General features: G+C 33.1%; 1 protein-coding gene across 1 annotated transcript in view; it reads left to right on the plus strand.

Moving 5' to 3' along the window:
* The window catches only part of COL24A1 (collagen type XXIV alpha 1 chain), a 423,812-nt gene that overhangs the window by 192,893 nt on the left and 213,136 nt on the right, over positions 1–17,783 (plus strand). The window contains exons 21-24 of the mRNA XM_024119550.3: positions 815–868; positions 2,123–2,167; positions 6,482–6,535; positions 9,755–9,799. Coding sequence (XP_023975318.1) covers positions 815–868; positions 2,123–2,167; positions 6,482–6,535; positions 9,755–9,799 — 198 coding nt within the window. The remainder of the gene's footprint in view (positions 1–814; positions 869–2,122; positions 2,168–6,481; positions 6,536–9,754; positions 9,800–17,783) is intronic.

Genomic DNA, 17,783 nt, shown 5'->3' on the forward strand with positions numbered 1-17,783 from the left:
ATGTTGCCTTGTTGAATATGATATACAGTGTTTTCTGAAATAGGAAGATTTTTGTTTTAGTTACTTGGATGAATTGTTATTCAAAGAGCATTTGAGGACTTCCCTGGCGGTCTAGTGGTTAGGACACTGCACTCACTGCACTTCCACTGTAGGGCGTGCAGATTCTATCCCTAGTCGAGGAACTAAGGTTCCACAGCCTGCGTGGCACAGCCAAAAAAAAGTAAATTTAAAAAAAAAAAAAGAGTATTTGATTTTTAACAACATGCATTTAGATTAACAAAAGTTTTCTTTTAATCTTGAAATTCCTAATCATGTTCAGATTGTTACTTTCTTCTGCAAATTTTCCTCTCTTTTCACTAGCCTGCATCAAGAAAGGAATTAAGTTGAACATTTCATATGAATAATGTGTTCCAGACTTTGCTAGTCTCTTAACAGATATTAAAACACTATATATCTTCTCCATCTGTTTTCAGACTTTGTGGACACTCTATTATCTTTTTATTGTACTAGCATCAGATTAACAATTGGGCCTATTGCTTTAAATTTAGGAGTACTTTTTATGAAAAGGTGTCTCCATAAGGAGCAGATTATGTGAACATTAACATATTGTTTAAAAATAAGTTTATCGTATGTTTTCCAACTTTTTGGATGGCAGGCAGTTTTCTGCTTATCTGTCCTCCCATCCCATTTTGATAACTTCCTAATGGGAAATGAGTGGTACCAAATAGTATTGCACATCTGAGATTAATGCCTATTGAAAAAATGTATTAATTGAGCTAAAAATTTTATTGTGTGTCCTTATATTGCTTTACAGGGGCTCATTGGAAATAGAGGGCCTCCTGGACCTCCTGGTCTCAAAGGAACTCAGGTATGAAGAAATTAAATATCCAGTAAGCAATTTTTTAACTCAGATTTTCCTTTTTTATTTTTTGTGGGACTTCAGTTTTTGCTCAAAGAAAACTTTGCATTAGTATGGACAATTTTTGCCATCAAGGATTTCAAGTTACCATTTTATATTAGCAGTTATGGAATGGAATTTGGAATCATTTTAATGTTCTGAATTCATTAAGTGATTTATGTAGTGGTGTCCATGGACTGTCCGAAGAATCTGAGCCTAGAATCTCACTTATATGTACCAGAATTTATATTTAACATTCGTGTCTATTTTATATTTCTAACCCATATATTATATTTTATTGGAATTATGGACTGAGCAAAATGTTTTTAAATAAATAAAATAGACTATATGATTTCTAAAGATGTCTGTAAATGTTCAGATGTGGTAAATATGAACTATTTATTTAAAGGTAAAAAATCAGTCTGTTTAGAAAATATGTCAATAAATAGAATAAACACGTTTATTACTTTTTAATTCTCTTAGAGAATAAAGTATAAAAATTATTTGTTTTAAGTTTCTCTATTCTCTATCCACCCATACAGTGTTTAATCCTTAGAAGAATGCACAAAATTTTATATTTTATGACATTATAACTGATTTGATCCCAAAAATATTGGATCTGTAAATTAGACAAAAAGAAACTCTAGACATTAAGCTCCATTTGGGTAGGATCTGATATACCTTTATCTCTAAGGCTTAAGACAGAGCTGAGACTCAAAAACATATTTGCTGAATGAATTAAGTATCAGAATGTGCTAAGAGCAAACATGTTCTGTACCAATAATTTTTTAATATACCAATGTGTATTGATTTCCGTCTATTAAGAACTTAATTGAGTTTCTCGCTATGTCAGAGATATTGAGCCCAAGAAGGTAAAGGCTGTCCATAATTCACAATCTCAGTGATTCCTAATCCTGATTTTTGTGATGCCCTAATCACTTTCACTCTTAGCCACCCTCAATTTTCTATATTTAACTTATATCATCTACCAATTGAAAAATAACCCAGTAGTACAATACATATCCCCCTCAATGTAGATATGAGGTTGTCACACAAAAAATTTAAACATTGTGGGGTGATATAGTTCTAAAATACAAGAAAATCACAGTATTATTTTCATTACATCTCAGAAAGAGCTTCAGATTTCAGAATAAATGGAATAAGGTTTACATTTTTAAATACTCATATCAGGCCATGACATGTTCTGATCTTCTTTTTTTTAAGGGAGAAGAAGGACTAATTGGATCCTTTGGAGAACTGGGGCCAAGAGTAGGTATCATATAAATAATTTTCGAAGAGTGCTTCTCCTTTTTTTTTTTTTTTTTTTTTTTGCGGTACGCGGGCCTCTCACTGTTGTGGCCTCTTCCGTTGAGGAGCACAGGCTCCGGACGCGCATGCTCAATGGCCATGGCTCACGGGCCTAGCCGCTCTGCGGCATGTGGGATCTTCCCGGACCGGGGCACGAACCTGTGTCCCCTGCTTCGGCAGGCGGACTCTCAACCACTGCGCCACCAGGGAAACCCGTGTGCTTCTCTTAAAGCAACTGTTTTGTAAATGTTTTTTAATGGCACCAAATTTTAAGCTATAGCAAAGAGCCAAGATTATAACAAACTATAGCCATACAATCCCCCCAAATAAAATAGGCCTATAGCTAAAATTTTCCAGGAATATTTTAAATGATATTATGCCTATTACATATTTACTTATTCCTTCAGTTCCTTCAGTCTTAACGGTCTTAGTAATTTGTACAACTTATTTATAAAGTTTCTCAAAATGTAATATGAAGCTAAATACATTAACCATTTTAGTAATATTTTGGAAATTTCTGTTTTCTGAGTTTGTCAGTAAAATTATGGAAAGCAAATAAGATGAATTTTCTGTGCAACTTTTTTTTCAGATAATATTCTGTGGTAATACATGAATTTCTTATTTTCAAGTTCTGAAAATGAATTTTTTAACAATTTGGGGATGCATGACAAAAGTTTACAATATCATGAAGTAATTAAGGTGTGTGCAACACATTTTAAGAGGAATTATTAGACTCACATGAAATACATCTCATTCTTTACTTGAGAACATCATATTGTACAGGTTCTTACAGTATTTTTACATTTAAAGAGACAGTAATTCTTTCTTTTGCACCTTTACCTAACTAGCACATATACTGCCACTCTTACTGAAAGAAAAAGAAGAGTTGTTTTTGTTTTTTTCATTTTTTGTGAGGTGAGTTATATAACAGAAAGACCATTGTTATTTGTGCTCCAGTATAATTCGTCTTATTTAAAATTTACTTCCCTAGAAAACAGGAAAACCATGTTCACTTCTTGCCTACTCAGTCATAATATTTGTTATTAATTGTTGCTACTATTGGTTGAATATTAATTTAGGCCTAGTGTTGCTCTAAGTTTGTCACAGGAATCATCCCTAATCTGAAACCAACCCTGCAAGATATTGACTGCATTTTTAGATTTAAAAAAATAAGGCTTTAATATATGCTTAAGCATAACATGCTCAAGATAACCGTAATATGACAGAACTTAAACAGGACCAAAAGCGATGGCTCCAATACTGATGCTGTGAATCGCTTGATTTCAAAGAGATTATAAATATGCCAATGCCTGATACCAGTGAGATTCTTTCCATAATGTAGATAATGATGTATAACTATTTCTTAATATACTGCAGTGCCTGAGTATTACATTATTAAAGATGAAAGAAATATTCCTGCTAAGGCTTTTTCCAGACAGTGTGAATAAAATGTATTATTAATTATTTTGTAAATATCAAAGTCCTGTAATGATTAGACTCTTAACTACATTTCTTCTTTTATATCTGCAAATTGATTAGAGAGCAATTGATATTTAACAATAATAGGATAATTTTTTATCCTTTGCTCTATTTTGTGCTTGGTAGGGAACCACCAGACAATTTCAAGCAAGGCAGAGACCAAAATTAGAACAACTTTTTGGGTGGAAGTCCTAAATATAATTTTAAGTTACTAAAGTTTTTGTATGTAGTCAAAACAGAATGAGAGCCAGAGGGTTGTTTGTTTTGCTTTATTTTATTTTAAGAAAGAAAAATATGTGAGTACTTGTTAATGAATAGGAGTAATAAAATCCAAATATATAATGCCTAATAGGTATTTTAAATTTGTATTCCTTTTAGCAATCTCCCCACACACTTTTTCTACTCCTAGAACACATTGGTTGAGGTATAGTGATCTTCTTAATCAAATCTTGCGTAGACATCAGTTGTTTGATATTAGAAACCACCTACTGTAGATTACTCCAGGATATTGACTTTCCTTCAGAGATCTTATCCTCTACTCTCTTCAGCTACTTACTGCTATGGTGAAACCCTTGACCTTGTCATTACCAGTAAGAGCAACCTCTTCATTTTCAATTTTAAACTTCTCATTCCCCAACCATCATCCCCTTTCTTTCTGGTGCATTCTTTCTTGTAACCCAATCCAACAGTCCCAAGAGAAATTTCAATTCATTGATTCTAATGCCATTCCATTATTCCTTATCTCTCTCATCACCACATATCCCTACTCATCATGCTTAAAACATTGTAATTATCCCTTTGATAACATTCTGAATTCTATTTCCATACCCATTTACTTTCACATTTTTAAATCATTATTTTATACTTTCTCCTCAACTCCATTTACTTCTATTAGCCCTTTACCTCACATCTTAGTTCCCTGAGAAGATTGAAGTAATCAGAAGAGAACTTTCACAAGTTTCTACCGTCACTTCTATCCCACCTCCCTGTGTCTATGCCATTTACTGTGCCTTCTCTCTTGTTATTGCGCATGAACAGGCCATTTTTCTAGGTAAGGTCAAAACTTCCACTCATTCACTACATACTACATCATCTTGCCTACTGAAGAACATTGATCCAGCAATTTTCCCCACTCTCTCCTGCATCTTAATTTTCTTCTCTTTAATGGATCAATCCTATCAACATATAAACATACTATTATTTCTTCTGGCTTAAAAACAAAAACAAAATTTGTATTGACTCCAGTTTTCCTTCCAGGTTTTAATTTTCTCTCCTTCCCTTTTTGGGAAAACTTCTCAAAAGTATTGGATTTACATGCTTTTTCCAATTTTTCTCCTCACCTCATCTGCTGAAACCATTCTTGTCCCCACCACTCTGAAACAGTTGATCTTATGAAGGTCATTAATGACCTCCATGTTGCTGAATTCAGTGATCATTTCTCAGTCTTCATATTACTCAATATTTATATGCCTCAGATTTGACAAGATCACTCTCCTCCTGGAAAGACTTTCTTCACTTGTATTATCTTCCTCCTAGTTCTCTGGCAGCAGATTTGCATATTTTCCTCATTTCTTCAAATTCTAAATTTTAGAGTACCCCAGGGCTTGGTTTGTGGACTGCTCTTTGCTATCTACACTCACTGCCTAGATGGGCTGGTCCATTCTTATGGCTTTAAAGGCCATCAAAATGCTGGTGATTTCCAAAATTATATGTTCAGATCAAAACCTTCTACCCCTAAGCTCTGCTGTTGTATTAACTACCACAAGATCTCTCCACTTAGATCTGTCTAACAAGATTATCAAACTGAAATGTCCAAAGCTAAACTTTCAATTTACCCTTCAAACCTGTTCTTCCACAGTCTACCTCATTTCATTTGGCCCCTTAGTCAGGTTAAAGCTGAATGAACTCATTCTTGAGTTCATTCTTGACTCTTCTCTTTCTTTCACATTCCACACATGACCCATCAGCAATTCCTGGAAGCTCTGCTTTCAAACTATATACAGAATGTTACCACCTCTCACAGCCTCCTCTGTTCCCACCCTGATAATGTCACTGTCGTCTCTCACTTGGATTATTGCAGTAGACTCCTCTTTGGACTCCCTGCTTCTGCTCTTACATCAGAGTGATCCTGTTAAAACATAGATCCTGGTGCTTCTCTTCTCAAAGCCTGCTAAGAGTTAAAGCCACTCAGAGTTAAAACCAAAGCCCTTACTGTAACCTGCCAGGCCTTTCATGACCTGGCTTCATATCCCCCATTCCCTTCTTATCCCTCATCTTCTTACTCATCTCCTCTCTTACTCTCTCCAGCTGCATTGACTCTTCATCGTTTCTCCAACACACAGGCACATTTTGCCTCAGGGCCTTTACACATGCTCTTCGCCTCTGCTTAGAATGCTCTTCCTTCAAATATCCATGTAACTTGTGCCTTTTTAAAAGTCTTTACTCAATTGCCACCCTCTCAGTGAGGTCTTTTTTGGCAGTCTTACCAAAAATTTTAACAAAACTACCACAACAGTTTATATCTCCCTTCCTGCTTAATTTGTTGTCCTTCAAATTTACCACTACCTAACATACTAAGTATTTTACTTATTTTTTTAATTATCTTATCCTAGAGCTGTGCATGGCAAGTAGACAGTCAAACATGGTAGAATGAATGGCTAATGAGTTTGATGAAATGCATTTATCTAATAATTTTGAAGTGTTTCATCTCATAGGATAGTCTGAATTTCATAAATTAGGAAACTTTCAAAAATATGAATGATTAAACATACCTTTTTTTTTCCTGTTCTCTTCTAGGGAAAACCAGGTCCAAAGGGGTATGCAGGTGAATCAGGACCAGAAGGCTTGAAGGTAAAGCAACTGACTTTATTACCAGTTACAAAGTATAATTTTCAAAAAGATAAAGTTATGACTTTCATAACAATATAAAATAAACACATGTCAAAGATTTTATTCAACTCATTAATTGAAGGAACCAGTCATATGTTAAAACTTGTTCAAATATTGAATAGCATTTGCAATGCTATATGTCTTTATATCTATATCTGTATCTGTATATATGTCTATAAATATCTATGACTATAACTATGTCTATGTAATTGGATATGCATTTTAGTAAAGGAATGTTCAGATGTGTAGTTAGATACAGGACAACAAACCATAACTTTGAGAGCTGTCTATTCCACTGGACAGAAATCTACAAGTTACTATAACTTCACTTAAAAAATTTATGTGTGTGTGTGTGTGTGTGTGTGTGTGTGTGTGTGTGTATTTTCACTAAGTCTGAGTCCTTTAGTCAATAATATACAGTAAGTCTAAGTAAGCACATACCCTGCATAATCATTGGGTGTTCTTCATACTTTTATGACATTGAAAAAAATGTGTTACCTACTTTCTTGCTTTGTTTTCAAGTACTGTATGATTTTTTTGTAACACCAACAAATATAAAGTAAGGCAGTGGTTTTATATGTACAGCATTAGGGTCTGAAAGAAACTAACTTATAAGAATTGGTGATTTGTACAAATTTAAAATTCAATGAAAAATTGAATTACATCACAGATTTATTTCTAAATTTCCTAGAGCTAGAGTTCATTATTTATTTTAAACTCTTCATTTTTGTGATATAGAAACTAAGGAAAAAACCAAACAACACTTTCTGAGGTCAATTAATAAAGAAATATGAGCTAAAATATTTTTTATTGTGTCAGCATGTCTGTTGCTGAAATTATCTTGGGAGAGTATGTGTACCTGACTCTCAAGTTACATAGAAAAACTCCCAGAAAATAGAAGCATGATATTTATAAATAGAAGGCTTAATTCTCCTTTACTGTATTTAATCCCTGTACTGCCAAATAGCTCTAAAAAATCCACCTGTGAGCTACCATCCAGTCAAACTGGCAAGAGACCAATCTCAGTCATTATTGACATCCTGCCTCTCCCTAGAATTAACACCAGCATCTAGGTGGCATCTGTGTTACCTAGGAAGTGAAGGAAGTTCTTTAATGTTCAGTCCTCATACTTGTCTCTGAAATTTCTTCCTTGGTGTATTACATAGCTCTTCACTAGGACCTGGCACTCCCTTAGGGGAACCTGGCACTCTGGGGGAGCACTTGGGGGTTGGTTAAGGGTCACTGCCTTTCACAGAACTCTAGGATCTCTATTCTCTCCCTACGCCTGGGGAATTATTCCTCTCTGTCTCTTTTTGCCCTCAACGACAACCCACCTCCTACATTCAGGCTCTTTGAAAACTAAAGCATGAATGTAGGTAATCTGCAAGCAACTTTTGCTTTCTGCCTGTTAACACAGACCTCCCTTAAGACTACGTATCACAAAGGGTCCATCTCCCTAGTTGGAATTTGAGAGGGACATTGGGTAAGGAGGAGAAAATAAAAGAAAATTAATTATATATATGTATATATACACATACATATTATGTATATATTTGTATATATATACATAAAATCCTGCCATGTTATTTTCTACAAAAGCTGTCTAATGAACTATCAGTCAAAAACTAGGAATTCCAACCTCCTACTACAATGTTTTATTCTTTACTATTTATCTAAATGCGTACAGAAATAGAAAAGAAAATTTTTATAGTCTTTGAAAGTTTATTTCAAACTGATTACCTATATGAATATTAGGTTTCAGTGCTTAAAATCAGCACCATCCAATAGAGTATGTAATACGAATCACAGATGTGAGCCATAGTAAAAAAAAAAAAAAAGTGAAAAGAAATAGGAGAGATTAATTTTTGTAATATATTTTATGTAACCAGATATAAGAATATTATCATTTCAACATATAATCAATATTAAAATTATTAATGAGATTTTTTATACAAAGTCTTTGAAATATAGTGTGTATATTATTCTTACCTCACATTTCAGTTCAAACCAGTTAATTTCAAATGCTGAGTAGCTACATATCATGAGTGGCTACAGTATTGTTGAGTGAGTTTAACTACCCCACACTGCCATATAATTATTAATTTTTAAACAGCAGTTGATGGTTTAATTTCCTATCTCTGGTATAAATAAAATGTGCATTCCTGTCAGATTAACTATATGTGGTACCCTGAACTTAATCTTCTACTTTCATTAATCTGTGCTTTTGTTCAGCCTTTGCTCATGCATTCCTCACCACTAAAAACGGCTCTTTCTCATCACCAGTGTAAAAATCCCCTATTCTTCAGGGCCCAACTCAAATACAGTTTCATAATTTATTATTTGAAACCATGAATGTTTGGATTTTAAAAAGGTTTTATATATATATACTGTATTTTACTTAACACTGCCAGTAGGCTATGGGACAGCACAACCATAATTAGACATATTGATATTTCTATGGTGAAATGTAAGGATGTTCAGATTAATCAATCTATATCAAGACTATAAGTAGCCTCACTCAGATCAGGTAAAAGCATTACTATCAAATAAACACAGGTTAGGTCAAGTTTGCCACTAAATGTGTTGTGAAAAAACTTTGGGTTTTCAGAGCTTTAGGGACGGCAGAACTGCAGTTAAGATTATGAACATGCGTTACTTCTCCAGTGAAGCCAGCTCTAGCTGCATGCGCACACAGGCTGCCTGTGCCTAGGAACTCCTTTACTACTTACCTGTAGCGTGTGTTCTGCTCTGCTTGTTCTGCTCAGCATTGTGAGATACCTTATCTACTGAAGAAAAGAGAGTGTTCCTGCGCGCAAGGGCTTTATTTTCATTCTTAGTATCTTCTACAGTGGCAGCCTACCACTCTGCCATTTATAGAGTATACCTCAGTAGATATTTTATTTTTTAAATTTTATTTGTAAAAGTGTTTTAAAAGTGATTAAAAGTCATAAATAGAAGAATGTAATTTAAGAAAACAAGTTAATAGTATTTGAATGAAAATACAGGAAAGACTACGTTCCATACAAATACTGTAACAAGAGTTTTGAATAACTGAAAGTTTCTTTGTGATTTTCTAGGTTATAACTAGATAATTACATTAAAATGGAAACAGGAGCAATGTTGAGAGTAATCTTGTTTGAAAAATAATCATTTTTGCAACTTTATATTCTTTATTAACAGGGAGAAGTAGGAGATCAAGGAAACATTGGGAAGATTGGTGAAACAGTAAGCTTATTTTATGCTCTTATTTAAAACTTTTAAATCATCTTGTGAGTATTTTTAGGAATCATGTTAGCTTGATCTCTGCTTATAAAATTCAGAATACAAAATACTTATCCACTACAAATTTAAATTCATTGGTGATGTGACAAATAAAACCTACTCTACAAAAGAGAAATGAGGGAAAACACAGATACTGATAGTTTTATCCAATATAAATTACATTTGTGATCTCAGGAACATTCTTGTATCTAATATTTGGTCTTTACATTTAGTTCTGATCATTTCAAACTAAATTTGACTGTAACGTTTTTCATGATTAAAAAGCTACAATTATCAAACCATAAAATATTATGATAGGTGGAAGATATTTTTCTTTGTATTTGAAAGATTGGAGTAAACCATTAGGTAATTCATTGGGAAACATAATTTCTTTCCTCAAAAGTTTGGCTTGTTTAAATTTACATTATTGAGGAAACAGGAGGCTTCATGTTGTATTTGAATCAGATATGTTAGGGGTAATTTTCTTTTTTCCTATGGGACAAGTCAGCTACAATATTCTCTAACAAATGAACCTACATAACATATAAAGTGGTAAATTAAATTAATGAAAGGCAAGTGACTTTATCTACAGAGTGTGTTGGGTTGTCACAAAGAAAGTGATACTGTTTAATAACAATATTTATTTAATAGGTTAAATGAGCAAATATAATTTTCTATAACCTATCTTACAACTTAAATAAAAATAAATTTTCTTAAAAATTGTTTTGTGAGCTTAAATAATTAAATATATTTTCTAGCCTGGTAGTAAAACAGCAATACATTTCTGATACTCTTAATTTTTGTCACTAATTATTAATAAAAATAGGGAGATGATCCATTTAGTCTTAAAAGATCATTGCCATACCATTTAATCCTTAGTCACTAGAAGGTGAATATTTTTTTCTTAGTATCTTCTACAGTGGCAGCCTACCACTCTGCCATTTATAGAGTATACCTCAGTAGATATTTTATTTTTTAAATTTTATTTGTAAAAGTGTTTTAAAAGTGATTAAAAGTCATAAATAGAAGAATGTAATTTAAGAAAACAAGTTAATAGTATTTGAATGAAAATACAGGAAAGACTACGTTCCATACAAATACTGTAACAAGAGTTTTGAATAACTGAAAGTTTCTTTGTGATTTTCTAGGTTATAACTAGATAATTACATTAAAATGGAAACAGGAGCAATGTTGAGAGTAATCTTGTTTGAAAAATAATCATTTTTGCAACTTTATATTCTTTATTAACAGGGAGAAGTAGGAGATCAAGGAAACATTGGGAAGATTGGTGAAACAGTAAGCTTATTTTATGCTCTTATTTAAAACTTTTAAATCATCTTGTGAGTATTTTTAGGAATCATGTTAGCTTGATCTCTGCTTATAAAATTCAGAATACAAAATACTTATCCACTACAAATTTAAATTCATTGGTGATGTGACAAATAAAACCTACTCTACAAAAGAGAAATGAGGGAAAACACAGATACTGATAGTTTTATCCAATATAAATTACATTTGTGATCTCAGGAACATTCTTGTATCTAATATTTGGTCTTTACATTTAGTTCTGATCATTTCAAACTAAATTTGACTGTAACGTTTTTCATGATTAAAAAGCTACAATTATCAAACCATAAAATATTATGATAGGTGGAAGATATTTTTCTTTGTATTTGAAAGATTGGAGTAAACCATTAGGTAATTCATTGGGAAACATAATTTCTTTCCTCAAAAGTTTGGCTTGTTTAAATTTACATTATTGAGGAAACAGGAGGCTTCATGTTGTATTTGAATCAGATATGTTAGGGGTAATTTTCTTTTTTCCTATGGGACAAGTCAGCTACAATATTCTCTAACAAATGAACCTACATAACATATAAAGTGGTAAATTAAATTAATGAAAGGCAAGTGACTTTATCTACAGAGTGTGTTGGGTTGTCACAAAGAAAGTGATACTGTTTAATAACAATATTTATTTAATAGGTTAAATGAGCAAATATAATTTTCTATAACCTATCTTACAACTTAAATAAAAATAAATTTTCTTAAAAATTGTTTTGTGAGCTTAAATAATTAAATATATTTTCTAGCCTGGTAGTAAAACAGCAATACATTTCTGATACTCTTAATTTTTGTCACTAATTATTAATAAAAATAGGGAGATGATCCATTTAGTCTTAAAAGATCATTGCCATACCATTTAATCCTTAGTCACTAGAAGGTGAATATTTTTTTCCTTTTTTTTAACCAAAGGGAAATTTCAATGGAGTATTTATATCAATTCAATTATTCAAGGCTTCTCATCAAATATGAATGTAATCTGCATTTCTCTGTCATTCAGATTTTTTAAAATTTAACTTAAAGAAATGAAATTCTGCCATTTCTGCGTGACAAATTGCTTAAAAACATATATAAACTAAAATTTATAGCCAAACTTAAAATAACAATGAAGAACATCTTTTCTTAAAATAACACATATCAAACTTCTAAGTTTTATTTGCGTAATAATGTTGGACTGGTTCCACATAGTATAGGAACCCATCACCAGTGCTGTCCAAAGAGGAAATGGACTATTTTGGCAGGTAGCAGATTTCTGTTATTGGAGGGAAATTAACAATTATGGATCATTCACTATGTGCCAGGCATAATGCTATGTGATGTTTTATATTGTGGAATTTCATTTAATTCTCAAACAATTTTAAAAGACACATTTTATTATTCCAGTTTTTGAAATGAGGAAACTGAAGCACAGTAAGTAACCTGTTCAGAGTTACATAGCTGATCAATAGCTGAACTAAGATTTAAACCCATAGCTCCAAACTCAAAATCCAGATCTCAAACTCCAAAGCATTATACCATGCTGGTGATTTCTTTTCCAGCTTTATTGAGTATAATTGACAAATACAATTTAAGATATTTAAAATGTATGTGATGATTTGATACGCATATATATATATATATATTGATATATTGTGAAAGGATCTCCCCACTTCCATCAAGTTAATTAGCATAGCTGGGGATATTTTAATATTAGCTGAAAGCCACTTGGCCTAGATTTTATAGAGAGGTTTTAGGCATCAGATAAGTTATGAAACAAAAGGACCTTTCCAACTTTGAGGTTCCATCATCCTCATTAAGGATGGGAGATAAAGGCTTTTTAAAAACTTTAGTGGTTATATTGAATTAATTAAGATATATAAAACACCTGAAGAATATTTTGGCTCTTGATAATTCCCAACTTCTATTTTATCATATTAATTTCAAAATCTTAGAAATATAGTTCATCTAATCCAGAGTTCTGTTAAAACTCTCAAGAGATATGGGAAAATATGATTGCACTTCATGATGTCAGTCTTGTAATTTGGGGATATCTAAGGTTAGTTGTAATTGCATAGCTAGTTTTTATTTTTCCCAAACTTTTTGTACGGTCATTTAATTCCCTTTTAATAGCCTCCTCCAGTTGTGTTTCTTTCTAGATTCATACAAATTAGAACCCACTTCGTGATAGAGAGTGCAAAATACAGTGGTCCCATCTCATGTCTATATACCTCTTGCATTTACTTACTATAGGCAAAGAATTAACTTCTATAAACGTGCCCTAAGTAAGTCTCTAATTTCAAAGAAATTGTCCTCTACGTTCTAGCATTCTTTTATGAATAAACCTGGAATTATCCCACTTTAATTGCCAGTCCTCTCTGTCTTTAATTCTCTAGGCTGAAAGTATTTGAAGAGCTGTAATAGGGAAGAGAATATACTTTTTCAGTATTGGTCAAGAGACCAGAATTAAAATCAGTATATAGGCCTTATAAGGGAACAGCTTTTTTTATAGGCAAGAATATTTTAATAGAATTCCTAACACTCAGACTCTTCCATAGAGTGATTCAACACCTCATCCTTAGATTTGGATGACTTTCTGCAATCATTTGTTCAGCAGATATTTATATTTATATTCAGGCACATTCATTGAACATTTGATCCCTGCCTTCATGAAATTTATAGTCTATCAGAGGTTTGACAGACATTAAAGAAACAATCACATAAAATATATAATTATAAACTGTAATACATTCTCTAGATGAAAATTTTAAGGGACTGTGACAAAGTTGCCAAATTTAGATCAGATGAGAGAAGACTGTTTTGAAATGCCGTATGAGCTGTGACCGTAAAGAATGATATGAGTTAGCTTGGAAAGAGTGGGGGGAAAAACTGCTCCTGGAATATGCAATATAACATACTTCCCACCTGTGCCCCTTGCCTTGCCTTAGACAAGTCACTTAATTTCTCTAAATATTTGTTTTTGCAACAGTAACAGTATGAAAATAATAACTACCTCATAGAGTTTCTTATGAGGATTAAACATGATAATGCACTTAAAGCACTTAGCACAGAGCTGGTCACATAGTGAAAACTTGATAAATATTAGCTGTAATGGCCGTGGTGGTGGTTATTCTTATATGTGATGGTTCTAAATGGGAAAGCATTTAACTGTTTTGAGGAACTGAAAGAAAGCCAGTGTGGATAGACCTTGGTGAACCAAGGGAAAAGCAGTATTAGGTGGTATTAGTGAAGGAGGCAGGAGACAAATCATTCAGGACCATGTTTATTATTTTGGACTTGGTCCTAAAGTAGATGGAGAATCATTGAAGTATTCTAAGTAAGCCAATGACGTGAGTTAATTTGTGTTTTAAGATCACTCTGTAGCAGTGGATTGGGAACTTGGAACATGGTTTTGAGCAGCACAGGTAGAAGAGGGTCACCAGTTAGGATGCTATTGCAGTAGACTAAACGAGGGAGAAAAATGACGGGCCAGATGATGGCAGTGGAGATAAGTGGATGTATCTGAGATCTGTTTAAGGTGACTGTTTGGACAAAGGCTGCAATAAAAGGGAAAGATTCTAGTCAGTCCCCAGCATATAATAGACCTTTGATTACTATTTATGATTATCAGGAGAATTCTGGAAGCGTAAGGAATTGTTATTTATGATGTTTAAGGATAATTCCAATTCTAAGAATCTATGACTCTTTTCTAAGAATTGTAATGTTTTCTAGTCTTCCTCTCATCTGCCAATTTGGCTTCTTTTCTCTGGCTGTCTTTCTGGAGTTGGAACAAACAGAGCCAGACTAAATATTTTAGGGGCAGTGGATCCACAGCCTTCTCCATGAGTGGGATAACTATGTTTTCTTTATTTTTGATGATACTCAAAACCATTCAGGCTTTTTTCAATAGCAGGAAACTGGGGTGTCTTTGGAAAATGATCAGCAGTCACTCCCAGGATCCTTTTCTAGTCTGTTATTTTAAAGATAAAATTTGGAATTTTTTTTCATTAAGTGACCTTGATTACATTAAATTCAGATGCCGTTTTTCTGCCCACTTGAAGAGCTCCTCATGATTGTCCTATACTCTGACCAGACTCTCTTTATATCTCTTAAAATATAATCCAACTATTTGATTTCACCTCATTTACTCCTTAATTTATCCATTTAGCAGATTTCATAAACAATCTACCATGTCCTCTCTGTTATTCTGCCTGCCCCCTGGTGTGCTAGTGTATAGTAAATGACTGATGAACAGAAAGGAAGAGGAAGAGGAAAGGCCATGCATAATGCTCAAAATCAGGTAATCCAGTTCTCATTATAAAACCTTTAGAATCAGAGAACTTCTGTTGGCTGATACTAAGCTGGATTATAACCAATTCATTCAAGACCAAGTAGAGGTGGAGTGAGAGGAGGAAATTAAAGGAAGTCTATTTTTTGAAGACCTATTATCTCATTTAATCTTGAAACAACCATTGTAAGATAAATCTTACTGCCATTCTATAAGTGAGGAAACTGGGATTTATTGAAGTTATGCGATATGTTCAAATTCACAGCTAGTAAGCAAATGTGAATTCTCTAATTCCAGTTCTAAGGTTCTTTTCTCTGCATCAGGAAATCATCAGTTTGTCCTATTTTTAAATGGAAGCTTGAAGTGCATCTTTGTGAATCAATGGTTAGAAAGATTTAAAAGATTTTGAAGGATCTGGAAGAAAATATTTTAGAAGTGCTCAACACAAAATCTCATTTGATACAGTAGTTAGTTTTGCTGCTTTCTCGTAGCATTACCGTGAAATTATTATCAAACTTGATAAAAGCTGATTTTATTTAACAAGTTCCATTCTTTCTTTCATTAAGAGGAGAATGGTGGCTTTATGTGGACATACCTAAATCATAAAAAGTGACTCATATTTCCTTGAGGAAAAGTCCCAGACTTGATGGCACCATTTAGCCAAACCGAAAGAACAAAGTAAAATTCTATTAATTGCCTCTCTGTAGGGCCTCCGTAGTGCCTTTATCTTAAAAAATGTCATCTACTCCCTTCTGTTTTCAAGCTGCACATACCTGTAGCACACTGCAAAGCTGTGTATATCTCCTACCTGGCAGGGTTTGGTAATTTTTCTCAGAGAATGGAAAGTTATATGAAATGTATATCCACGATGCATTCCATCACAAGAAGGATGTATACCTGAATATGGTTAAAAAAATAGCTACAATTTATTGAAAATCTGTGATCTGCCAGATACTTTGCATATATTGTATCTTTTAATCCTTACAGAAGACACTGGTAAATATTCCTTTTTTTTTTTTTTTTTTTTTTGCCGTATGCGGGCCTCTCACTGTTGTGGCCTCTCCCGTTGCGGAGTATGGGATCTTCCCGGACCGGGGCACGAACCCGTGTCCCCTGCATCGGCAGGCGGATTCTCAACCACTACGCCACCAGGGAAGCCCGGAAATATTCCTTTTTTATACAAAAGAAAACTTATGTTTCAGAGAAGTTAAACTTGTCTGAGGTCAGATAGTAAAGTAGCAGAGCTGGGATTGAAAAGGAGTTATGACTAACTTCTCCATATCCCCATGCTTCCTCTTAACAATGAAGTGAAGATTTCTAATTGTCTTTCTAATGAACACATATCGTCCTGTTATCACTGTATGAAGCTGAAAATTATGGGGACCCAGTTACCACGTGGTGGTTTGACAAGTGTCTCAAAAACATTTATGTGCTAAATTGTTATGTTTTAGGATCATGTATTTGACATTTATCATCTTTGAAATGTTTTAATAGCATCACTTAGTCAATTAAGTGAATTAATTTCACTATACTATTAAGTCTGTGAAAGTGTAGAACATTAAAAAAAATTATCAATCAGTGAAATCAAAAGGGAAGATACAGAAAGTGTGTGGACATATTAGTGGATATGAACAGAGAAGATATATAATGTTATAATTCCAGGTAAATTGAAGGGAAGTGAAGTAAACAATTCTAAAAACCCTACCATTCTCTAAAACCAGGTCCAAGGTGAACTATTACTTTAGAAATGAGATGCCAATAGTTTGCCAATAAATCTCATGTTTGAGATTTATCCAAGAAAATGGAGTCAGCAAATTTCTAGGAACAGTTGAGGTGCTTACAAAGGTAGAAGGATTTTTGAGTCTTTTGGACTATAAGATACACTATTTTCCTGAACATTTAGGACATCTCTTTGTAAAAAGCAAAATAAGTTACTAAGAAAATAGCAAATACTATATTAGATGTCGTCCTATAGAACTTTTTTCTACAGCTATGAAAATTAAAGAGTATGGGAAAAATGATGACTATGGAAAATCGTTCATATCACAAAACCAAATGTGATAAGAGGTAGACCAAGAATAAATCACATGTAAGTGGTTATTAAGGCAAAAGCAACAAAATTTTTTAAAAATTCAAACGATTATAATATAAAAGCTAAAAGGCAAAATTTATGGGGAAATGAGTGATACACATGATCCTGTGCTACAAGCTAAAAACACAGAAGTTATTGAAAACCAAGCATATAAAGGCTTATATACTTTATTTTTTAATTATTTTTTAAATGTTTATTTTCATATTAGTCATCCATTTTATACACATCACTGTATACATGTCAATCCCAAT

The sequence above is a fragment of the Physeter macrocephalus genome, chromosome 4 (assembly GCF_002837175.3).
Source record: "Physeter macrocephalus isolate SW-GA chromosome 4, ASM283717v5, whole genome shotgun sequence".
NCBI lineage: Eukaryota > Metazoa > Chordata > Mammalia > Artiodactyla > Physeteridae > Physeter > Physeter macrocephalus.